Source organism: Gopherus flavomarginatus, chromosome 4, assembly GCF_025201925.1.
Source record: "Gopherus flavomarginatus isolate rGopFla2 chromosome 4, rGopFla2.mat.asm, whole genome shotgun sequence".
Taxonomy (NCBI): domain Eukaryota; kingdom Metazoa; phylum Chordata; order Testudines; family Testudinidae; genus Gopherus; species Gopherus flavomarginatus.
Window position 1 is genome coordinate 790,381 of NC_066620.1, and position 26,574 is coordinate 816,954.

Consider the following 26,574-nt stretch of genomic DNA (forward strand, 5'->3'; position numbering starts at 1 on the left):
TTCCTTACTAGAGTATACCACCGTCCTAGGCTATGTAATACATGAGAAAGGTGGCCACTTCCCTTGTTTCTAAATCAAATGGGAATAAATCAGCCCAGTAACGTAAAATTATATTGAATATACCAATCACTGGTTCAGGAGGCTGTGCTAACTAAAAAGAATTTTATTTGGTATAAAACTTGGCATTTGGATTCTTTCTAGAAACATCAGTTCACATGTCTACTTTTTTATTAGCTTATACTCTAAATATCTCCTTTTCATCCAGATGAGTTTTCTTTGGGCTAATTCTTTCATTTGTGTCTGACCCAACTTAATAAGGAACAGAATCTGGGAAAATAGTAATCATTCCTTTCCATATTAAAAGTGGAAAGTTCTTTTGAGAACAGAGCATGTCTACTCCAGATGGACTTAAATTGCTCCAGTTAGGAGAGAGACAGTTTACTGACTACTTTTATCAGTAATAATAATATAACATTTGTTCAACACTGAAGATCTCTAAAATCAGGAAAAGTCAGAGTTAAATTTCAACAGTGATGTTTCACAACCTGCCTGCTTTGTTATGTATTGATTTAAATGCTATATGTTTAGTCAGAAAAACAGGAATGGGGGGGGGGACCCATGTTTATAGCTGAGTTAATTATGCTGTTGGAATCTTGAACTTCCTGACTGATCTTTACCTATGCAAGCTAACTTTGTTTTAACAGCTGAGTGCATTTCAGATTTTTTTTAAAAGGAAAAAGACCCTATTTGCAGACCTAACTAATGCTACAGTGCCTGAATTCCCTTATTGGTGTCAGGGAGTACACTTCCTTGTCCCCCTTTATTTAAAAAAAATAAATAAATCTTAACACTGGAAAGTTTTCACCATCTTTTTTGTAATGAGGTCGACCAGAGTGACCTTCAAAGTATTGTACCATGAGTACATCATCCATTAGTGAAGTTCAGGATCCCATTTTCTATTTTAAGCTGCTATTCAGAAATAATATTTTTCCACTGTTTGACAAAGTGAAGTATTCATAGCAGTTTTCATTTGTTATTAAAGTGACAAGGGTTAGTATATAGCTAGATAGGCTTATAGTTGGATTTGATCAGTGTTTAGATCATGGTTCCAGTCTTTAAATGTTTAGGTTAAGAATTCAGTCTCTAAATAGCATTCCCTTTGGGCAGATCACCGAACCTTTAATGTTTATAACAAGCTTTGATGTCCTCAGATGGAACATGCTTTTGAAGTGCAAAGTATTGTTCATCTACAGTGGGGCAAGATTATTCACTGTGCTACATACAGGAGCAGGAAAGCATCTTTCAGGATAGCTTTTTCCAACTCTAAAATCTTCTCATGATACCATAAAACAGCACAATTATAAGTAGGAAGTAGCTCCTGGGCATCAGGAAATTGCCCATAACTCAGTGAGAATAGTTTCCCATAGGTAATGTAGGAACAATAATCAGCTAGATTTGTATAGAATGCATCTGTTTTAAACACATTAGCAACCATATCTAAACTATAGTTATTCAGTAAATCAATAATGAAATCCATTTAAAAAAAAAGTGACATCACTAAAGTTTTATAAACAGGCAGGTTTATAAACTGTCTCCATGACACATCATCAGGATGCAGAGAAGGCAACTCAGGTTTGTCTGTGCGAAGCCATTGGTAATCAGGGTAGATGTAATTACCAAAGTATCTTCTGAGTCTGCAAGGTGTAGAGTGCAGGCATTCTCACCCCCACAGAACCTCCTGCCTGGCAATGAGTATAGCAGTGAATGAAAACAGAGAGACAGAAGCAGTTGCTCAGCATGTGACACTGAGGAATAGAAGCTAGTGTCCTGAAGCTGCAAAGAGTTGTGTGCATGCAGACATTGCACCTGAGCAGTGCCCCATTGACTTCAGTATGGGGGAGAGAGTCCTCCTGGGTGTTTGGACTGAAGTGAAGTTAAAGTATGCTGTTTAAATACAGTTTGAGCACTTTCAGAGTTCTTTTGGTGTCTGGGATTTGATGTGGGCCTCCACCCCGCACCCTGCCCGCAAACAAAACGTATATACAGGGCAACCCCCATCTTTTCTCTGTGTGTGTGTGTGCCTCCACCCTGCCCGCAAACAAAACGTATATACAGGGCAACCCCCATCTTTTCATGGTGTGTGTGAGAGAGATCTTCCTACTGTATCTTCTACTCCATGCATCTGATGAAGTGGGTTTTAGCCCACGAAAGCTTATGCCCAAATAAATTTGTTAGTCTCTAAGGTGCCACAAGTACTCCTTGTTGTTTTTGGGGACACAGACTAACACGGCTGCCACTCTGAAACCAGCTTCCTCAAACTTTCTGAATGTCCAGAAGCTCTGCCAGCCCCTTGGGTATACCTGAGCTATCCCTAAGTGCAATTTTTGAGTGATTTGGTAGCATGCTGTCTAGAATGTAATGTACATTCCAAAGTTTCTAGGATAGACAGTAGGGGAGATGGGCAAAGATGAGCTCTTCAGAGATCTCCAAAGCTATTCAATGAAAGCTTCAGAAGTTGAGAGTGGAGTTACCAGAGGAAAAAAGGAACAAGGCCATTTTGAGTGTGTTTTGGATCCTTTTTTTTGAACTTTGCATTTTCCATCTGAGGAACTCTCTAAGTCAATGGTTCCCAAACTTTTTGAGGCATCCAATCAATTGCATTTTGTCTCTCTTTGTGATTCACAATTACACATATTTGCCCTGGCATTGCACCCCAATCCTGGCCTGGTATGGAGGAAAGCCTCCGGGGGTAGAGGGTGTTTGGAGGGGAACATAAGAACAGCCATACTGGGTCAGACCAAAGGTCCATCTAGCCCAGTATCCTGTCTTCTGACACTGGCCAAAGCCAGGTGCCCCAGAGAGAATGAACAGAACAGGTAATCATCAAGTGATCCATCCCCTGTTGCCCATTCCCAGCTTCTGGCAAACAGAGGCTAGAGACACCATCCCTGCCCATCCTGGCTAATAGCCATTGATGGACCTATCCTCCATGAATTTATCTAGTTCTTTTTTGAACCGTGTTATATTCTTGGCCTTCACAACATCCTCTGGCAGGGAGTTCCACGGGTTGACTGCGTGTTGTGTGAAGAAATACTTCCTTTTGTTTGTTTTAAATCTGCTGTCCATTAATTTGGTGACCCCCTAGTTCTTGTGTTATGAGAAGGAGTAAAGAACACTTCCTTATTTACTTTCTCCACACCAGTCATGACTTTATAGATCTCTATCATATCCGCCTTAGTCATCTTTTTTCCAAGCTGAAAAGTCCCAGATTTATTAATCACTCCTCATATGGAAGCTGTTCCATACCCCTAATCATTTTTGTTGCCCTTTTCTGAACCTTTTCCAAATCCAATATATCTTTTTTGAAATGGGGCGACCACATCTGCATGCAGTATTCAAACTGTGGGCATACCATGGATTTATACAGAGGTAGTATGATATTTTCTGTCTTATTATCTATCCCTTTCTTAATAATTCCCAACATTCTGTTCACTTTTTTGACTGCTGCTGCACGTTGAGTGGATGTTGTCAGAGAACTATCCACAATGACTCCAGCATCTCTTTCTTGAGTGGGAACAGCTAATTTAGCCCCCATCATTTTATATGTGTAGTTGGGATTATGTTTTCCAATGTGCATCACTTTACATTTATTGAATTTCATCTGCCATTTTGTTGCCCAGTCACCCGTTTTGAGAGATCCCTTTGTAGCTCTTCACAGTCTGCCTGGAACTTAACTATCTTGAGTAGTTTGTTACTAGGACCTAGTGCTGCAGGTGAGTGCGTTGTGTGCTTGCTCTTCAACTCACATGCCTCCAGAGTCTCCTCTCAACCTGCAAAAGTATTTTAAAAGATTTCCACAAGCATCTTTAAATAGCCTTTGAGATAGCTTCACAATTCGATTGCTACTTTATAAGAATCTAATTGTAAAGATTTCTACTTAATGCTGCCTTTGGGACTAAAGCAATCAAGAAGAGTTAATGTTATGAATGCAGCTGGCTACGTTTTTGAAAATCCTCTAAAGGGTAAATCTGTGCTTATCCTTCCTCAAACCTCCACGGGGAATTCTGCAAACAATTTTGGGTTATTACCCCAAGATTATGGAGGGAAATAGAATCAATCCACATCTTTGTCTGTTTTCAGTGATAGGCTTCCGTTCTGGGATCAGACGTTTAGTGTAATGATAAAGCTAAGTATTGTGCTTGCAAATAAGCATTTCATGTGCAATTTTAAAATGACACTTAAATCATTTGCTTCAGAATTTTTCTTGTCTATTCAGTTGAGAGATGTAGGATTTGGTTCTCTGCCAGCTGATCTGTATAATGCTTTGAGTTTACTTAGCACCTTTTATCCAAAGATCTCAAAATGCTTTACCAATGTGACTATAAAGGGCATCTCATGAGTGGGAATGGGGAAACTGAAGCACAGAAGAAAAGGCCCAGATTATGAAGGCATTCTACATTTCCTCAACATTGCAAACCTTAAGTGATTTAGGTGGTCAACTTCCATTTTCAGAAGTGACCTCAGTGATTTAGGCTTAGGTTCTTGAGTGCTTGTGTCAGTCTTGAAAATAGTACTTAGCCATCTAACTCACTCAGGCTTTGCAATGCTGAGTGGAACAGTGCTTCAGATTTTAGAAACTTGGATTTGAATGATTAGCTGACAGTCACACATGAAGCTAATGTCAGATTAAAGAATAGAAAACAGAATTTTCTAATCATGCAGCTCTCTCATATGCTATACTAATAGTGAGAATCAAACACTACTCTCTCCTTTACTGATTCTTCCCTGTTGTAGGACTTAAATAGAAGCAAAAGTTTAGGTTTTTTTTTTCTGGCCAGCTTTGTTACTAGTGTGTGGTTTAATGTACCCTAGAATTCAAGTGATCTAGCCAGCTTCAGTAGCTTTGAGGTCACCTTACTTGGACTGCAAGCAGTTTCAGGCCCCATCAGCACTAATTTCCACCATCTTAGAAAACCATAATTAAAAATAGCTGCAGCTAACATAGATGTGTTGGTTTATGTGGACTGGCATATTGTATTGTAAACTGGGCTCCCAAGTGTCATGCATTTGACAGCCCTGTCACACCAGAGCTTCAATTATGTCTTCTGGTTGCTAGAAGCCACAGTAGCACCTATCAAGCGGGCAGGTAGGTGCTCTCTCTCATGCTGCTCCCCCTGCTGGATCCCAGGCTGGAGGAAGTGAAGGGGTGAGCTCTGTCCAGTATTGGCACCCAACTCCCTTGCCTTGTCTGCTGCCTCCTGAGCCAGCTGCCTTTGGCTCTCCCCAAGAAACGCCCCCCCATTCCCAGTCCCTAGCAGCAGTCCCAGCACCACCCCAGCAGCTACCCATGCCCTAACAGCCAGACACTTCGCTCTACCCTAGCATCCCACCCACACAGCTGCCTCCCCTTCCCCCTCCCCCAGCAACCCTACTCACCAGTGCCATCTTTGAACTGCTCCATGCTGAAGTCACTGCTTGGAGCAGGATGTGTTGGCATTAACCTCAGTTCTAGTATAGGCAAACTTTAAAATATGCAAATTAGTTCATTAAGTAATTTGTATAAAATGTTACACATGGGGCTGTGCAAAACTTGGCAGCTATGTAATGATCATCTAGAATGAAAATCAGTCTAGAGATGTAGTCTCTTGTGTGGTGTTTACTGCTGGCAAATCCATGTTAGCTGAAACGGTTTTTAAAAGCTGTACCAATAAGGAGTGGGAAAGTGTCAACTGGATTTTAAAATGATCATATCTTTCATGGAAATTTCCTTTTAAACTTTTTTTTTTCCCTTTAAATGTGCGTGTTAATGGAACATTTCCACAGTTTACATTTGTTTAATGCAGTTAAATTCAAACTAAACATTCTAAAGTCAAGTGTTTTTCATCTGTGCCTTTCCTGGAGTCATTTAATGAGGTCTGTAGTATGGTGTTCTCTGCATTAATCTGATAAAAAGCTTTATTGCTGCTTGTTGGAATACAGTCTCTGACTACACCCTTAGTTTGTGCTAAGAATGGAAAATGCTGCATTTCTTGCTCTGATTTTCCTGTAGTAGGGCAGGCTCTGGCTTACTGAAAAATCAGACTAGAAATCTGACATGTTACTGGGGTGGCCCTAGTTAGCTCTGTTTTGATTTCCATTTCAAGCTTTGCTTTTGCTTTTTATTGCCTTTTCTTGCAAGTACAGTAATCTCTTCAGTACTATTGTTGGTTTGTTTGGTAATATAATTTTACTGTATTTGCTGCCACCTGCGGGCTGCCCTGACAGAGAGCTTTTAATTACTGATTTAAATATTAGAAATTTTGCTCTGATTGCTGTATCTGTTGTAACTTCTATATGTTTATCTGTCTAGATCTAGGTTTAGAATTCTATTGGCACACTGTCAGCAACTTCTGTGAGGAAAGGGAAGAGGCATTTCACTAACTGCTTTTCTAACCAGGAGCAGTCAGGAGATCTTTGTGCTTTCCAGCTCTCTTCAGGAATTTCAGTAGGCAAGACTCCAGAGTTCCTCTCCTGTGAAGGGAGGATAAACTTTGGACATTCTGGACTAAACTAAACTAATTGTAGGTATAAATCAACTGGCTTTCCCAGTGTCGCACCTGAGATTGATTTGGCTCACTAGCATCTTAGTATGTCTGTTATGAGACATTTCAGAATTTGTTTTCTGACTTGTTTGCGGTGTTGAGGACTGCCGGGTTGTCTCCTGGTTTTGAATGTTATGTGAAGGATAATACAGAGGCAGAAATAAGATTGTTTTGGTGACTTTGACTGTTCATTTCCATACTTGCAAGTGTTATACCCTAATTTCAACCTTAACTCCAATTTTAGTTTTACAGGAAGTTTGGAAATTGCCTCTAATTTGGGTTTTTTATTTATCTCTGGGCATCAAGACTATATAAGCTATAAATGTTGACACTCTTTAAATTGTGGTGATATTTTTTCCCTTTTGCTTGAGTAGATTCCATTTTTCTCTAACAGGATTATATTGTACACTCAATCAATTCCTTATCTTAGCTTCTGCTTTTTGGTTTATGCTTCTCTTATGATGTTGCTTTGTTTCCTAACTGCAAAATTTTATATACCAAATCTTTTGTGGTTCTTGGCTATTTATATTGCAAATCTGATATTTCAGTCCATTGTATGTTGGTTGTATAACAATAAGAAACTAATTACAAGTGGAAAAATAAATCACAGCTCATATACACTTAAGTCTGCATGGAAAAAATCAGGACCTTCTGCAATCTTTGTAGCTGGCTAGGAGATCTGATTCTCAGGTATTAGATTAGAGAATCAATATTCTTTAAAGCACTCTGTCCTGTCGCAGTAGGAAGTGCTTTGTCAGACCTGGAGCAGTTCCTATTGTGACAGTGTACTGTTAGAGGGAATAGATTCTCTTATAGGCTTGTTACTGTAGAATAAAGAGGAAATCGATTGTTTTTAGTGATGATTCATGTAGGAGATGGCAGGTGGTGTGACAAGTGGATCTGTGGATACAGCATGCAGGGGTGTTAAGAGGAAGTAGCTGTGTTGATAAGGGAAGGAAATAAGTTCACAATTGCTGAAAGGGAAAATGAGGCAGAGCTTCATAGTAGTTCTGGGGAGTTGAGAACGTGTGTGAGAAACTGGGGAAGCCAACCGAGAACTGCTGGGCGAAGAGAAGACACTTGAGAGACGCACATCTGACGAAGTGGGTATTCACCCACGAAAGCTCATGCTCTAAAACGTCTGTTAGTCTATAAGGTGCCACAGGATTCTTTGCTGCTTTTACATAAAGAGAATTATTGTTCACAGAATTGAGGAGAATTAGGAGGGGCTATATGGAATAATTGTGCACAAAAGATGTTTACTCTTTTCTAAAAGACTAGGACAATTTAAACAATAGGTACTCTTCCCTCGTTGCCCCAAGGTTTATTCTCTCTGTCAAGCATGTTTTCATTGCAGTGCATGGGACTTCAGTTATGTGTTCTGTATTCTTAAATGGTGCATGATAGAAGCATTCTTATGTACAGTGCTGCTTGGACCATTGAAATACTGTGCTGTACAATAAAAACCTACTGCACTGCTGCGGAAAGCTTTCCAGAGATACGAAGATTAAAAATGGCCACAATTTCAGACTTTTGAAGATAGAGCCTTGCAGAACAGCATAGATGCGGTGTGCTTATAATAGTCTTAAATAGAATGGTGATGGATACAGAAAAATCAGTTGTTAAGAGTGGAGGATATTGCAATATATCCTGTAGTTCATCCTGCCCCTACATTTTCTCCTTGAAGTAGAATATATGCCCCTGTACTTGAGAATCATTGGTTTTAAACGACTCTTGATTATGGAGAAGCCATTTTGAATTTTTGAGCATTTACAGTAATTATTGGGAGAACTTATTTATTGAGGTGATTTACCAAAAGCGTTATGACAGAATATTTTTAGGTATCAGATTTGATGCATACATAAACCTTTATGGAACCTTTTGTAACTAGGACACCAACTTTAAATTGTACCTGTAAACTTTTGTGCTAGTTTATATCCATGTATATTAGAATCATTAACACTGAGACACAGTAATTTAATTTTGTCAGACCATAAACATTACGCCATTTCTGTGAAATACAGCACTTTACATTTGCCAACACTGTAATACCCCACCATGGCTCTGACTATTAGCTTGCTAAGGTAAAGTATGGGAGCTAGGATTATGTGCTTACAGAAAAGGAGCCCATCGTTGATCACCTCTTAGCAGAAGCTGGAAATGTGTGGTAATATTTATGTGCAATTTTTCTGTTGTTGTCATTTCTACTGTATCTGTTTTGTAACTCTTGGGATATGTCTTCACTAGAGCTGTAAGGTGTATAAAGTCCAGCTCAAGGAGGCATATCCAAAAGAGCCTATTTATCCTAAAAGTCCTTTCTTTGTCTCTTGGTCTCTGGGGAATCCAGTTTGAAGCAGTATATGCAACCTTTTCAGGAGATGGTACCTCTTGGGAAGTGTTACAACCTGAGTGAATTAGTTTAATCACCTTCCACTGATCTTAGTTCCTGGAGGAACTGTGGTCTTCCTCCCCCAGGGAATTACATACAGTCCCTGGCCCACAATGGTACATACCCTTAATACAGTAACATCTCTCAAAGCTATTGCAGGAAATTGCCATTTATGTCACAGTTATGGGAAATACTATAAGTGCAAATTGAAGAAGTGATCATGCAAATTGGGTGTGTTTTGCTTTAAGAACAAATGAGTAGGGGTTTTCAAGACTCCTGGTGAAAGGAATTGCTAATATTTAGAACCACCACAAATTATTTTGACTGGTTAGCTTTGGTAGGACAAAGTTACCATCTTTTGAAGATCATTTTTTCTGACATTGAGACTGTAACAGTTCTCTTTGATTGAAATAGTCTCACGCTATCTGTGCATCCGTGCTTTGTTTATTCAGCACCTTCCTTGAATGCAGATTATTGATTTGAGGGCAATTAAATTGTGTCAGAGAGAATGTGTATATTAAAAATTAAATGCAGTATAATGGTCTCATTAATTGCACATATGCATAGTAAGTTGCAGGTATGTAATGTAATTGGTAGAAAGGTTAAGTATACTAGCTAATATTTAAATCTCAGTGGATTGTTTTAGAAAGATTTATGAATTTTTAAGTGTTCCTGTTAGGCGCCATTACCACTTTGGAGGCTGAAATCCTCTTGTCATTATAGCATAAATACAGTCCTCTTTCCCCACTTTTTCCAATTTGTAACCTCAGCTCTGATCTAGAGGGCCACCTCTGTAGATGAGTAAATTACTCATTACATACTCTGGCAGTACATGACCTTTTCTGAATCTGTCAGCAAGGCTGCCAGTTGTGGTGATATACTGTGAAAACCAATTCTACTAGGAAGCAGAATGAGTCCATCACTTTGTTCAGTGACCACAGTGAAACAATCTCTGGTAATTCTGTTCTGTGTATGCCCTTATACCATGCTCAGCACTGTAGCAGCTAAGCCCCTTTCACTAGTGCATTAAGCAATGTGACTAACATCTATCATGTGTTCTCTCCTCCTCTGCCTAGGTGGAAGAAGTTGCACAGTGGTGTGTGTGTGTGTGTGTGTACACACAATACTATGTGTTTTTTAAAGAATGCAAGGTCAAACAAATGCACCTTGCACTTAGAGGGGAAGGTCTTTCGTTCCTGTGGGAGTTCATTCCACAGCCTTGGGTCAGCCCTTGAAAAAGCTCTGTCTTGTCTTTGTTGTTCTACATCTGGACCCAGAGTAAACCAGTATCAGTTACCTGAAGATTCTGTATCCCATTACAAAACATCCAGGCAATCCATTGTCTCTAAAGACACAATGTCATATTTCAGCTAACGACTTGCACATTTTAATTTTTTTGAATTCCCTTTTATTTGCTTGGGGAGATGGGGGAAAATATTTGGAATGAAAAAATGTAGGGGGATTTTGTGCGTGTGATGACTTACAAATAGCTAAAATATTTGTACACTTAGAGTAAATTTGTCCATAAAAATATATTCTCAGCTGAAGCTGATATGGTTGGCCTAGAAATAAACATTTATTATAGAACCCCTATAAAGATGAGTTTATAAAGAGAATATAGATTTCTAACTATAATGGCACTAGCAAGCATTACTACTCTAGAATAAATCGCATTTATCATGGCATGTTCACTAACCTTTTTAAAAATGTATCAACAATATTAGTTTCTTTGAATCCCTGGTGTTAAAATCTGCTACGTGACTGATTTGGCATCAGACAGTATTCAGCAAAAGTTGTTTTCAAGTGGAAAAAATTCTGCCTATTAAACTATTTAATCTTTCTATGAAATTAACTACTTCTCTCCCAAATACTAATGTTTGATACATGTGTGGTTCCCTTCCAGAGGTGGCTCTATGTATTTTGCCACCCCAAGCACGGCAGTCAGGTGGCTTTCAGCAGCATGCTTGTGGGAGGTCTGCCAGTCCCGCGCCTTCAGTGTACCCACCGCCAAATTGCCACCGAAACCATGGGACCGGCAGACCTCCTGCAGGCATGCCACCGAAGGCAGCCTGACTGCTACCCCCACGGCTACCGGCCAGCTGCCCCCCGCGGCTTGCCACCCCAGGCACGCGCGTAGTGCACTGGTGCCTGGAGTCGCCCCTGTTCCTTCCACATCTCCAACTAATCTTGCTTCCTTGTTTATGCTTTGGGGGAGCTGGGATTCTTCCTTTTCAAATGAGCTAAGAAATAGGCCTTTAATCTTGGCAGATTGTTAGAGATTGGACTTTAAAATTGTGATGATGTTAGTTTTTCTGCCATCTTAGATAATGTTTGGTTGTTACCAATTTGTGCTCTAATTTTCATCTCCCTCCAAAGTAAGTACAGCTGGGCTTGTGGTCCAAGGACAGTCTAGTGTCGCAAGATGGGGTATTATAAAATTTGACCTGCACAAAACCACAAATGAATAATGCACCCTTTCGCAGCCCATGGCAATATAACCATATTTTATATGCAATAAACCAATATTTATAGCATACCATATCTAGGTATTGCATCCATCAACGTTTTTGTGAAAATATGTAGCTTTGCAACTGGAGCTATTTTAGCAGTAGGAGGGTGAAGCTGGCACATACTAGCCTTATCTTACTGAATTTAAATAAATACAAAATAAAGATAATCATTAGGAAGATGCATGTGTATCCTCAGGAATTACAAATTCATTGTATGAGTAAAGGTTATAGACGTTCTGTGCTGGCTGCACCCTTTCTTTCTTCATTGCAGAACTTCACTGGTGCCATTGTCTGGGGCTCTGTGGGCCCATATTGAGAATAAGGCAGGATATCTCTTTTCATGATTGGGGATCTTCAGTAGTTATTTTGTGTTGCTTTTTAGACAAGTCACTTCTGTCCAACTGAACTATTTTTCTTCCTCTGATTGCTGGGATTCAGACTGCTACTTTTAGAGAGAGAAACCCAGAATGTGGTCCAGCCTGAGACAGGAGATGTAATTTACAGTAGTGATCTCTCTTGCGGGCTGAGACATTTGAGAGATGTTTCCAGGTCACTGTTGATGTTCAGGCTCATTCATTCTCAGGAGCTGAAGCAATTGTCTGACTGTATTCCTGATTATCTTCTTTACTGGATTCTGGCCTAGTTGGGAGAAAAACTGGCTTTATAACATGCTGTGAATATCTTCATCACATCATTTCAGTTTTAATTAAAAAAAAAAAATCCTGACTTTTAGAAAAGACCTGCGTTTCAGCTTTATGTAGTGGTAGCATAGTAACCTCAGTTAGTAAATATGCATGCAAGCATGTTGTCAGGTCTGAACGTGAAGATGGTTACTTCCCATGCCTTATGGCACAGCAGATGTGCCCAGACAAGATATAGAGCAGGCTGTGAAATTAATTTGGTTTTCTGAATGTGTCTTCTTCAGTTCTATGATGATGCTATGTAAAGCATCACACCTCAACGAGGGGTGGAAGGAAGGATGTAAAGGGTGGGAGAACCCTGTATTTCATCAGTGTATTAAAGCATTAACTGATACAATGAAAGGAGCATAAATTCTGGAAGGCTAGTATAACAGTGTAATTAGGCAGGCCAAAAAAATTGAAGAGTAACTAGTAAAGATGCACAATTTAACAGCAAAAATATTTTTAAGTGCATCAGAAGCAGGAAGCCTCCCAAACAGTCATTGGGGCCACTAGATAATCACAGTGCTTAAGAAATACTCAAGGAAGACAAGACCATTGCAGAGAAGCTAAATGAATTCTTTGCATCAGTCTTCACTGCAGAGCATGTGAGGGAGATTCCCATACCTGAGCCATTCTCTTTAGGTGACAAATATTAGGAATGCCCCAGATTTTATGGGTCAATAGATGAGATTTAGGAACAAATTGATAGACGAAACAGTGTTACGTCATCTTGACCAGGGCGTGTTCATCCAAGAGTTGTGAAGGAACTCAAATATAAAATTGCAGAACTAACAACTGTGGTGTGTAACCTATCACTTAAATCATCTTCAGTACCAGATGACTGGAGGATAACTTAGGTGACACCAATTTTTAAAAAAGGCTGCAGAGATGATCCTGGTAATTACTGTAAGCCTCACTTCAGTAGCAGGCAAATTGGTTGAAACTATAGTAAAGAATAGAATGATCAGACATATAGATAAACATGATCTGTTGAGGAAGAGTAAACATGGTTTTTGTAAAGGGAAATCATGCCTCATCATAAACAGCTCCCTAAATATCATCTGTACGTATATCTCACAATGATTGAGAGGATCACTGTGCCACAAGCTTTTTTGAGAGCTGTCACATGACATAATTTATGAATAAATGCTATGGAAGTGGTGTGCTAGGTGTAGTGATTTGGTAAGGCCTGCTAGGCGTTGCTGTTACAAAACAGTGAACTCTTTGCCAGCTGGCACCAATGAGTCGCTGTGTCACAGAGAGCAGTGACTTCTATTGCCAATGTCAGTTACTAGTGAATGATCTTGTTGTGTTCCTGTCTTGTGCTACCAAGGCCATTAAAACATTACACTGTCTAGGAACGGTATTGATTTAAAAACAAAATTCAAAATAGATTTTAAACCCTGTGTTCACCTGGGTACCTTCCTTACCACAGTACTTAAGTGGTTTCACCTCCTCTGCAGTGGCAATGCGAACCATGTTAGAAACCATTGTTGCTTTGAACATTGTTTAAACAGAGTTCCATTAATTTGCTTTGAGACCCAATGCACCCAGGGCCAAAAAGAGATGGGGGCAGAGAGAGTAGTGGAGAGAGAGATAAGGATACAGGCAGAAGAATACATGCTTGCTTAAACGGGTACTAATGGGGGGGAGGGGTGTTAAGCATTCCCAGCCTGGATCAACTAAGGGTTAGCATCTTGAATATTTTGTTCAGTAATGTTACCAATGTTAATTATTCTGGTGCCATACTTATGATAGCCATTTCATTACAGTGACAGCTGATGAGCTGTGGAAAGGGGTTTTGGCAGAGACCGGTGCTGGAGCAAGGAAAGGAAGAGGAAAGCGAACCAAGAAAAAGTTCAGGAGGGATCTCAATAGAGGCCAGATCATTGGAGAAGGTAAATGCATAAATAACCATAGGACTGGTAAATGTGGTGTTCTTACCATTCATGGTGTTTTTGGTTTGTAATTAGGGTTGGCATCTTTCTAATTGCACAAAATCGAACACCCTTTCCCCACCCCTCCCAGGCCACACCCCCACTCACTCCATTTCCCACTCCCTCCATCGCTCATTCTCTTTCACCCTCACTTTCACCAGGCTGGGGCAGGGGGTTGGGGTGCAAGAGGAGGGTGAGGGCTCTGGCTGGGGATGTGGGCTCTGGGATGGGTCTGGGGATGAGGGGCTTGGGGTACAGGAGGGGGTTTGAGTGCGGGAGGGGGCTCAGGGCTGGGGTAGGGAGTTGAGTTGCGGGAGGGAGTGAGGGGTGTGGGCTCTGGGTGGGAGTTTGGGTGCAGGAGAAGGCTCACAGATGGGATGGGGTGTTGAGGTGCGGGAGGGCATTCAGCATGCGGGCTCCGGCCCAGCGATGCTTAACTCTGACAGCTCCTGGAAGTGGCTGGCATGTCTGGCTCCTAGGTGAAGGGGGAAGTGGGCTCTGTGCACTGCCCACCCCCCGCAGGCACTGCCCCTGCAGCACCTATTGTCAGCCGTTCCCAGCCAATGGGAGCTGCGGAGCCAGCACTTGGGGTAGGGGCAGCACGTAGAGCCCCCATGGCCGCCCCTGCGCCTAGGAGCTGGACATGCTGGCTGCTTTCAAAAGCCACGTGGAGCCAGGGCAGGGCATTCCAGTCAAAACACAGACACCTGACAACCCTATCTATTTGTAATACTTTTTATAAACAGTGCAGTTAGCACATTAGCATTAATTTCTGTAGAGTTTTGACAGCGTGAGATAAGCGCTCTCTCTCTCTCCTTTTTTCTTAGGTGATTTTGATAATGATGCTCCATTTCACATAGCTCCATTTCCAGCTTTTAATACAGATTCTGTCTTGTGAAAAGCAGTTGAAATATAAGTGAACATTAAAACCTCCATTTTATTAGATTCACCTTATGTACTGTTGAGTTTTAACTTTTAATTTTACATTAAATGTGAGCGAAATCTTTTCACATTTTGCTTTTCTTAAGGACGTTCTGGTTTCCTTTGGCCTGGTCTTAATACTCCTGTAATGAAAAGTGGGGCAGTCCAGACAATTGGTCAGCGAGACAAAGAGGAGCAGGAGAAGGTGCAGTCTGAAATTATCCGGCAGAGGGATGAGTGGGAGAAGAGAAGAAAAACAAAGGTGAAGAGAGAGAGAGGCTGGACTGGAAATTCCTGGGGAGGCATCAGTCTGGGGCCCCCTGATCCAGGTCCTAATGGAGGTAAGAAGACTGAATGTAATTACCTTCATAGAGAGAGGCAGGGGAAGAAGAATCCATACTTTCGCAGCATTTTAAATTTCTTTATAATTATTCTCCTCTATACTAGGAACTATAAGAATTTCTATACAAAAAACCCAGGCAGTTAAACTAAAGAGTTAGTAATCTTAACTGGACTGACAGTTGTTATATTAAAGCTGAGCACTAGTTGACTGCTTCTCAGTTAAACTTTTGTGAGTCTTAAAATATGAAAACACTTTTTGTATGCCTTACATCAGCAGCCCTGAGTACAAGATGTAGCCATATTTGCAGTGTTCCTGTTAGCTTAATAACAGAAATAAAGAAGTCAGCAGAACACAGGATAGTGCTGGCCGTCACTTTGCACAGCTCCCATTGGCCGGAAACGGCGAACTACGGCCACTGGGAGCTGCGGGGGTCCGTGCCTGCAGACGGTCAACGTCCGCAAAATGTCTCTCAGCCCGCCAGCAGATTACCCTAATAGGCCACATGTCGGCTGCAGGTTGCCCACCTCTCTCCTAGAGTCTCTGTAACAGTCTTTTGTGGTAACTAGAAATTCTACGACAGCTTCATTTAGAACAAAAAAGTTTTTAACAAATTAAATGTGAAAACAAGTAACAGTCAGCAGAGTAATGTCTGTGAAACAGTTAACGTCGACATTTATATTGTCATGTTTAGGTTTTTCTGGTAATATTCCATTGAGATTTATCAGACAGTTCACATTTCTCTGCAGGATTGTTTCAGGCTCTCTGCAGGCTCAGATGTAATTGCACCTATTACACTTGATTGATGTTTTCAAAGTTTTCTTCACGCCCATAAGAGCCAGTAGCATAATTTATTTTCCTCAACTAAAGTCTAGCTTCTGGAGCATATTTCTGCAGCAAAGGATAGATTCTGTGGCAAATTTAATGGCTGCAGAATACACGGAGCCCTTCCCAAATAATGCATATTGAAGTTTTCTAATCTTCTTTCAAGTCACTTCTTTCAGCCCCCCCCCCCCCACCCCCCAAAATCAGTTTGTGGATTTTTGTTTTGTATAAACTCCCTCCAGTTTGCCAATATTTTCCAGTAATATGCTGCATGGAACGCCATATAATGTTCCAAGAGTGCATTTGCACCAAAGCCACGGAAACTGGAACCTTTACCTCACCGTTCTGTGACATTATGCCTCTGTCTGTTCAGACTTATCTATAGCTTGCCCACCACTGCCTTAGAGGTAATGGTGGATCTTCCATTACTCAGAGACTTTAAGTCAAGATTAGATGTCTTTATAAAATACACACTCTAGCTCAATCACAAGGCTTAATGGAGGGCCCCTTGGGTGACGTTCTCAGACCTGTGATGTGCGGATCATCCTAAATTATCAGAATGGTCACTTCTAGCCTAATCCAAACTTCACAGCTAATCTTTGGGACAGCATCTGTTTTGGCCATGTATACGTTTTCATACCGCCATGTAAGGTGGTGGAATGACTCAACTGGAAAAATAATTCAGTCAGCAAGGCCTTTTCCTGAGGGAAGGCTAGGCGGGGTGGGTTATTTATACCTTTCTATAGAAGGCAGGGATGGAGGGCCGTGTGTTCGCCCTCATTGCCAAGTTCTGCATGTTCTGCACCCAGGTATGTGCAGTGTGACTCTATGGAGGCAATGCATTAAGGACAAGAATTGCTGTTGGTAAGCAGCAACTTTCTTCTTCCCCACGTATCTTGTTCACTGTGCTGTCTGATTCACATCTATAGAAGCTTAGCGCCACAAATGCTTGTTTAAGAGCGGTATGTTTTTTGAGTTGTTGGTATTTGAAAATTCTCTCGCCTGCCATATGAGGCCTACTGACTCCTTTTCCTTTAGAATGTAAGCTCTTCATGGCAGGAACAGTGCGTCTTTCCTGGCTAGGAAGCATACAGCTGCTTGTGAGCATGACCAGAAACAAATTATTATTAATGTTTAAAATAGTCAAATAAGAGAGTTAATTTAGTGTTCAGTACGTTCTGAAACAGGAACCTTGGCAAAGATGTGACCAGCCCTATTGACAAGGTCCATCACCAAGAGAATTTGTTAGAGTTTATAAAGTAAATATTGGCATTTGCCAAAGGCTGTGCCAAAAATACTTGCTTATTTTCCTTTTCCCAAAGTGGGTGTTAGAGCACAGGCCAGTCAAAAGGATCTGACTGCGTTTCTGCTTAATTTGTATCCTTTCTGCCATAGCTTTCATGAGCCAAATGAGCAGTAGCAAAGGATAGTGGTACCGAATACTTAAAATTCTGCCATGCTCTTGGATTTGCTTTTTGTCCCTTATGAGACATTTCTGAAATGGAATTCTGTTTTCAAAAGTAACTTGCAGAGGGAAAGCTTACATTTATTCATATAATTTATATAGAGAAAAGAAGGGTCATGCCCTTTGGTACCCCAGGTGTAGCATATACCTGGCCAGTGTTTTCTTATCACCATTATGAAAAGACTAAATCATGAATGTTATGTGAAAGGTTTAGTTTTGTAAAGATTGCTTCCTGACTCTTACAGGGCAGAAAAATGATGCTATAGTTGCATTTGACTGATTACAGAGAAATTTTTCAGGCAGCCCTTTAAATTGAATACCCTTTAAAGTATTGCACTAACATATTATGATTGATTTGAAGTGGCAAGATTTTTTTCCCTGTAGTTGTATAGAAATCTGTATCAAATAAGTCTCATGGTTGCTTGCTTGTTTGCTTGAATCATCATAGATTGTCTAATATAATATCATTCAAAATATATTCTAAAATAATACTAGAGAATAGTGTAGACATGATGGAAGGGAGCCATTTATAGAATTGTTACATCCTCTAGCAATATGACAGTTTCCAATCAATGCATATATGTTCAGTTCACTTAGGGTAGTCATCTGAGTAACAGTTACACAAGTAGGCAGCTCATGCATGCAAATAATGAAATACACAAATGGATCATCGCTTGGAACATACTGTGCACAACTGTTTGTTCCCCCCAGCACTTCTTCAGCAGTGAAGAGCTAGGAAGAATAGAGTGTGTAACTTTTGTCCTGGAATAAATACAGAGTTATGACCTATCAAGAATTGAGTAGTGGTGCCCCAAGAGTTTCAGACTGAATTGAGACAGGAAGGCTGGTCTTGTCATCAAGGCACTGTAGTGAGTTTCAGGATATCTGGGTTCTTTCTCCAGCTCTGCCCCAGACTGAGTGCCTTTGAGCAAGTCACTTAACCATTCTGTGCCTCACTACTTCTTCCAGAGATTGCACAGGTTGGTGCCACGGCAGGTGTGCGCAAACCTCAGGCACAGACATCGGAGATTTATTTTCCTCAGCAGTATCTGTTGAGGTGGCTCGAGCACCCTCTGTTAGCATACACCACTGCAGGCTGGTATCAGAGCGGAGCCACTCACCTCAGTTCCTCCTTAATGCCAGTGATGATTGTCGGAGCGAATCCAGGCTTGAGTGATTCACGTACTTCCCTCACTCTGCTTTCTACGTATCTGTACTTTAGTAACTTGTTGGGTATAGTTAGTTTTAGTCATTTTTGATAGTTTTAGGGCTAGGTGTCTGGTTTTGGTCTCTCTTGACCCTTTTTTCTTGGTACTGGGACCTGTACTGGAATGATGCCTTGCTCGTCGGGGTTTAAGTTCTGCAGGATCTGTGCCAGTCAGTGACCAGCATCCATCCTGCCTGAAATGTTTGGGAGAATCCCACATTAGTGACAAATGTCACATGTGGAAAAGCTTCAAGCCCTGCCCAAAAAGCGAGAGTGTGGTGAAGCTTAAGGACTTGCTCATGGAAGCAGCACTTCAACCCCCGTCAGAGTCATCACACAGGGAAAGCATCCCAACTACATCAGTTTGGTACAGAGCACCCCACCAGACATGTTTGCAGTTCCTTGGTCCCATTCTTTGGTACTGAAGAAAAGACTTGGACCTTCCTCAGGTTCTGCCTCTTGTTCTTCTGTGTCAGTACCAAAGCAAGACAGAGGCAGACACTCCACAAAGCATTTGGGAGAAAGGCCATCCCTGGAATGCTCATCACCTCCCAAGGGGGATCTCCACCTTCGGAACCTGTGTCAGGTCTGTCAAGCTCTCCCGTAAAGGACATTAACAGAGCCAGCAGGCAGTGTTGCACCCAGCCACCCCAGAAACACCCCAGCAGCCCCAAGAAACATGTTTAGTCACTCAGTACTGGTATCGTGGCAGTAGAAGGTCTGCAACCCATGTCGATGCCTGCGGCTCATAGCTCACTGCACTGAGATCCTGCAGCATGGTTACCTAAGCCTCCCCTGAAGCTTGTCGTGTCAAGAGGAAAGCCTCCTCTATTTCCCCGCTACTGCCCATTCCCGGGCTCAGGCTGTCTTTCAGCCCCTCCTCTGTCAGAGGCATCTGACTCCTGAGGATCAGAGGTGAGGTTATTTCTGTCCCATCCAGGACATAGCACGTTCCCCCCCCTCCCCCCATCAGAGTCATTGGTACTACAGTGCCATGTGGCAAACCCAACGGGCCCCAGCTAAAGGTCAATGCCATGGATAAGGAGGGTCCCAGGCCCATACCAGTGGCCATTCTGGTCACCACGGGGGCATTCCTCCTTCAGCGAGGTCCTGCTCTCAACCCTCCTGGTGCACTGGAGATGCAGGCACCAAACGCACTACCCTCCAGAACCCGATGCAGAGACTGGTTTCGGGCACCAAGAGCACTGTTCTCCGATATCTGCTACTGAGACAGGTACCGAGCACCTGGAACTCATGCAGGCAGCCTCTCCACCACAAGCTACGGACCAGCAACCACGTCAGATGCCTGCTGCCTCCTCATCTTTATCATCAGCTGAGGCTATTGGGCCCTCAAATCACTCACCATGTCAGAGGGCCACAGAGTCCATCAAGAGCTTTTAAAAAGTGGCCTCTCTACTTGGGATTCAGGCAAAAGAAGTGTCCAGAAGGTCTCACCAGTAGATGGACATCCTGATATCGATGACCCTGGCTAGGGTGGCTCTACCAGTTAACGAAATCATCCTGGAGCCAATCATGGCTCTTTGGCAGCACCGAGCCCAGAGGAGGTGCTTTGTCCACTCTAAGGGGTATGCACATTTTTACTGTCATCACCCACTCTCCAGGCTTTCCTGTGGTGGCAGCCACCAATAAGCAGGAAAGGCAGGGACATTGAGCTTCCAGGCCAAAAAGCAAAGGCTCAAAGAGGCTGGATCTGTTTGATTGCAAACTTTATTCTTCAGGAAGCTGCAGCTCAGGATTGAAAACCAGCAGGCACCCCTGAGTCACCATGACTTCACCTTCTGGAAGAACGTTAAGAAGTTTAAAGACAAGTTACCCGAGGAGTGTGGACAAGAGCTGGCAGCGATGAGTGAGGAGGGTAAACTGGTTGCCAGAACTGCCCTCCAAAACAGTTTTGGATAACAGTTTGGATATGAGAAGGTGTTTATGGTTGCAGTCAACTGGATTTCCCCTAGTGGTCCAACACACAATCCAAGACCTCCCTTTTGAAGGTCCCTGTCTGTTTTCAGAGAAAATGGACAACAAGATTCATAGCTTCAGAGATTCCAGGACAACCAACACTCAAATCCCTTGTAATTTATACTCCAGTGACGGAGAAGGAAGCAATTTCTTCCACAGCAGCCATTCAGACACCAGAGTTTTGCTCTCTGATCCCAAAATCTACCAAGAAAAATGGAAAGGGATTATAGGAGGTGCCTCCCATGGCCCTCTTCAGCATCAGTGGGCTCAAACCATCCGCCCACCCCCTTCCAAGCAGGCGTTTTGACTCAAGGACAGTGTACCAGCCACCTGTTCCCCATCATTTATTTACCAATCGCTTATCTCATTTCCTAAGTGATGGGGCCACATGACGTCAGATTGGCAGGTCTCAAACGTGGTGGAATGGGGGCCTGCCATCCACTTCATTTCTATCCCGCCCCTTTTCCCCATCCCTCTTCAGGGACCACTGTCACGAGATTGCTGTTCAGCAGGGGTCCACTCTCTTCTTTAGGCAGGGACCATAGAGGAAGTTCCATTTTCTCCCGGGGAAAAGGCTTCTGTTCCTGCTACCTCCTGGTCACCAAAGCAAAAGGGGGTCTCAGGCCTAGTTTAGATCTGAGATCTGAACAAATTCCTGAAGAAAATAAAATTCTTCGAGTGCTGGTCCCTATATGAATCCCACATGTGGGATACGCTTGCACCCAAATCCAGAGATTTTAACAAGCAGCATCCACTGGCCCAACACCCATGTATAGGGTGCATGCACGCCTATAGTGGAATGGACATATATCCAGCACATCTTGAAGAACAACAGTTATGGGAAGGTAGATAGCCACTTTTCCCCATCTCTACAATGGAGATAATTCTACTTCCTTCTTCCACTCTGTCTTGGCTATTTTGATTTATAAGATCTTTGTGGCAGGGGCCATCTCTTAGTTACACAATGGATCCTGGCTTTGGCTGGAGCCTCACGGCATTAGTGTAAAACAAATAATTGTTTTGGAGAGAGATCTGTTGTTAATTATAGAAGTTAAAGTTACAATAACTTACACATTTGTCATTTGATCTGGCATTTTCCAAGCTTAGTCTCAGTCCAGATGTTTCTGGGGAAGGGGTGAAGGAAAAGGTAAGAAGTTTGAACCAGATCTGTTTAACTCTTGAATTGTTACAAGTATGGTGGGGTGTGGAAAATGTTTGTTCCATTTAAGTAAATGTCACTTTTTTTTTTTTTTTTTTTTACTTTCACAACTCTCTAATTTTAAATTTTCAAGATAATTTAGGACTAGAACTTTCCATGATTTACAAAAACATGTAATGCTGATATTTGAAGTTGAAGTACATCGCAGTACTGTAGTTAGTTATCACCATAGTTCCAATGCGCCATTGAGTCCAGTGCAAAACTAATTCCGTACTGATGTCTTGTGCACCTGTAGAGCTTCCATGCTCTGCAGGAGGAAGCTGCTCTCCTCAGTGTAGAAATATGTGCTGAGTGCCCCAAATAATTGGAATGAGATAAGTTGTTAGTACGTTTATAACACCTCTGTTCCATTTATACTGTAACTCCATGAAGTCTAGACTCACTATGCATCCCCCTGTTCGGCTCGTAAGATACCCCAGGATGTGCTTTGCTTCTGACATCACACTACAGAAGCAGCAAAGAATCCTGTGGCACCTTATAGACTAACAGACGTTTTGGAGCATGAGCTTTCGTGGGTGAATACCCACTTCGTCACATGCATCTGACGAAGTGGGTATTCACCCACAAGAGCTCATGCTCCAAAACATCTGTTAGTCTATAAGGTGCTACAGGATTCTTTGCTGCTTTTACAGATCCAGACTAACTGGGCTACCCCTCTGATACATCACACTACAGAACATTGCTGACAAGGCAAGTTCCATGTTGTATTTAACAACAGTGCTTGGTCCAAAACTTGATATTTTATCCTACCCAATGGGATATAAAATAAGAATATTAAGAAACTTACAGAATTATGCTGTATTGCAAGCAAACAGCACAACCTCCCAGGCTTGATCTTCTCTTGATAAGCATGGCAAATGTGTCATCAGCATGATGCATGCTGGGGCTTCCCAAAGGGCAGAGGCCAATAATCCACAGCAAACCTGAACTTTGTGTACCCTGAAATGGAAAACTAAAGGTGCATCTGATAAAGTGGGTCCTAGCTCATGAAAGCTTATGCCCAAATAAATTTGTTAGTCTCTAAGGTGCCACAAGGACTTCTCGCTGTTATTACTCTATAAATGTGCTGAATGCCTGTCTTATTGTGAATTTAGGGGGCATACATTTCTAAATGAATTTGATAATTTAAAAATATCTTTGCAGATCACTGTAAAGAAAACAAGCAATGGACTTTAGAGTTTAGTGTATATAAATTGCAAGCCATGCTCACAGAGTCTACATGCTGCAGGGATTATAAATTAGATTTGTATAAGAAGCTTTGTCCCTTTGTAATATTATATCACCTGTCATCACAGGTCACCCTAGTGCTGTACTGATAATTAGGAGCAAATAAATGAAGTACATATTTGTTTCTTTTCTCCCAACAGAAACTTATGAAGACTTTGACTCCAGGATAATTGAGGTAAGTGTTGCAAAAATCTTCAAGGACTTATTTTTAAATATAAAATAATGATGTTTAAATCCTACACTTTAATTATTGGCGTCTGATAAATCAGCTTTATTGTGATGGAAGGTAGACTGACTGAGGGAAATATAAAACAATGTTCTATTTCAGATACACAATAAAATCTGCCATTCTTTTAACTGATGTTTGATCTTCTGTACTATACAGATAGTATCTAATTCAGCGGTAGCTTTGTATGACATTGAAAAGACAAATGTTTGAAGATAAGGCTTGTGCATAGTTCTTCCTTAAGCCAACACAAGTTGGTTGAAGAGAGTACTTCCTCATGTCCCCTATTATCTCCTACTACAAAACAAAGCTCCATATAGCAAATACCAGCGGTTTTCAAATTGTGGCTCAGGAACTCAGAGTATTTTAATGGGGTCACCAGGGCCTGCATTAAACTTACTGGGACCCAGGGCTGAAGCTGAAGCCCGATCTCCACCCCCACCTCGGGTGTCAGGGCTCGGACTCCCTCCCTCTTCCCTCACCCTCCCAGGTCATGTAGTAATCTTGTCATCAGAAGTGAGTTCTGATGCAGTGAAGTTTGAGAACTGCTGACAAATACTATAGCTCCATTTGTGAAGAAGCAGAAGCAAAACAGACAAGTCAATTATAAGAGGTGTGCATGGTTGGTCCCCTCCCTCTTTTTAAAACCAGAAAAGCCCATGAAGTTTTGTTGTTATTTTTTAATCTCCCAGATGCCTTACCTGATGTACCTCAGACCTTCTAGGGAAAACTCTAACCTGGAATAAACCCAAGCATGCGAAAATTTCAGGTTGATTTAAGGTGGTGTTGGTAACCACAATCCTAAAGCTGATAATGGAAGGTTAGCCTTCAACCTTAATAATAGAGATGTTCTTCTGTCAGCATATATTCTCTAATTGGATAAGATTTTAGTACCTTTTAAATTTGTTGAGGAAAAGATGTTAACACTTAACTATATTTACTTCCACTGGTCTTTTTATGTCCTCTTGATAAGTAAGCTACAACACTGGCTGTAGTTCCCACTATCTAGTTCAGTCCTGACACCGTAGATTCCCTCAGACCTACCTCTCAGTCTTTGATCATAGTGAAATATTTTGGAATTATTCTGAATCTTCTTCAGTTTCATGACTGGTTGCTTTTTTCTACATCTTTGGACTTTTTTTAAGAGTAGTTACATTAAAATGCATCCTGTATGTCATAAGTACTTTATGAAGTCAGTGAACCACCTTAGCAAATGTTAGAAACATTTCCCCGGTTGCCTTGGCAGTTTTTGATAACGGTGAATGTTAGCGTGGCAGCTGAGTTCAGGTTACTTTATAAAAATAAAGTGATCCAAAAGCATGTGTGAGCAAAAACTCATGTATAATCTTATTGAGTTCATGCCGCAGCATTTTAACACTGGCGAGGAAGATAGAAACAAAAACAGTAATACAGTCTAATGTTGGGGATCAGGGAAATACAGAAAGTGTAAAACACTTATTGAGCCTTCTGCACTACGTCATATTCTATAGATCAAAGATTCTCGCATCTGAAATTTTGTGTGTGATTGGAGAATGTTATAGATGAGGAAAATTACGTGTGCTATCTGCCATTATGACCTATATCCAAGAATTCAACTTGAAGAGCCTTAAAAGCTATTTTCAATACGGTTCTCAAAAATAAGTTGCGTGAAATGTGTACATTTGTTAGATTGTTTTTGTGCATTTTTTGTGTGTGTGTATTTCTATGGAAAATATTGTTGGTTGTTGTAAGGCTTAATTAACATTTGCAAAATTCTTTGTAATCCTTGTGTGCAAAATGAGGAGGTAGTGAGAAGTGGTATTAGTTACTAAACCCATATTGCTATTGAAATATTCTCTAACTGATGGCAAAACTTTAGGCTAAGGGTTATCCATCCAAGTTCCTCACCAGCCATGGTTTTAGGGAACTGGTAGGAGAAAATGATTTTAAAAGATTTAAAACTTAATTTCAATTTGAAAACAAAATTTTACAAAAATGGAGACTTTGTGGTGGGGAGGTATAAAGTTTTTATTGCACAGGTCTGGAATGACCTCATTGTTTATCAATGGTGAAGTTATTGATGAATTATGTAATTCTTCCAAAAATAGTGGACGTTAACACCACACAACACCATGCTGTCACATACCATGTTTATGCCCCCCATTTGTCTTATTTTAGTCTCTCTCTGTTCCATTTGAAATGCTTTAGTTGTTATGGAAACAATGACATTGCATAGGCAGTATTTAGTGATATCCTTAGATACAGAACAAAGTCGATGTCTGTGATTCATTTGCCACCAGTTCACATGCACGTATTGTGTCATTCAGAATGGATAGCAACTGTCTGAATGCCAAAAATGTTTTGCCTTCTGTTAGCATGTTCCTCCTTTCTCCTCTGACTGCAGTGAGGCTGAGGCTGGAGCTGCGGCAGCAACCTCGCCACTTGGATCTCCATCAGAGCTCAGTAGTTCTTGGACATCTGTGCCCTTAGTGTCTCAGACCTCTTGAGAGGGCCTGAGCCACCTTCCTCTGACATTGGTCCTCTTTAAGGTGTCTCAAGTTGGGCACCCAAAAACTTGGCTCACAAAATCACTAGTTGCTTTTGAAAATCACAGTCCATTTTTATTCCTTTAAAAATAGTCCTGCTTCTCCTTCATGGGTAAGTAAGGAGGGAGGGTCAATTATGTGCTGATTGTGGCATCTTACCATAAGCCAGTGAACCAGCCATTGGGGCCACATGAAATGGCAGGTTCTAGCAGCTTTTCAAAGCAGTAAACCATGCCAGTGACCCTTTTGTAGGGCTGCACAGTGGGACCAGACAGCTCTGAAGAGAATTCTTCAGAGGGAGTTTCCAGCAGGAAATTGGGAGAGGAAAATGTACTCCAAAGGCATAAACCAGGGGTGGGAAACCTATGGCACGTGTGCTGAAGGCGGCACATGAGCTGATTTTCAGGGGCACTCACACTGCCCAGATCCTGGCCACAGGTCCGAGGGGCTCTGCATTTTAATTTTAATTTTAAATTAAGCTTCTTAAACATTTTAAAAACCTTATTTACTTTACATACAGCAATAGTTTAGTTCTTCTTCAA

General features: G+C 41.5%; 1 protein-coding gene across 3 annotated transcripts in view; it reads left to right on the forward strand.

Moving 5' to 3' along the window:
- Positions 1-26,574, forward strand: part of MRPS5 (mitochondrial ribosomal protein S5) — a 128,966-nt gene that overhangs the window by 23,428 nt on the left and 78,964 nt on the right. For all 3 annotated transcript variants that reach the window (XM_050951470.1, XM_050951468.1, XM_050951469.1), the window contains 3 exons: positions 13,936-14,061; positions 15,129-15,362; positions 23,422-23,456. In XM_050951470.1, the coding sequence (XP_050807427.1) occupies positions 13,936-14,061; positions 15,129-15,362; positions 23,422-23,456 (395 nt within the window). The remainder of the gene's footprint in view (positions 1-13,935; positions 14,062-15,128; positions 15,363-23,421; positions 23,457-26,574) is intronic.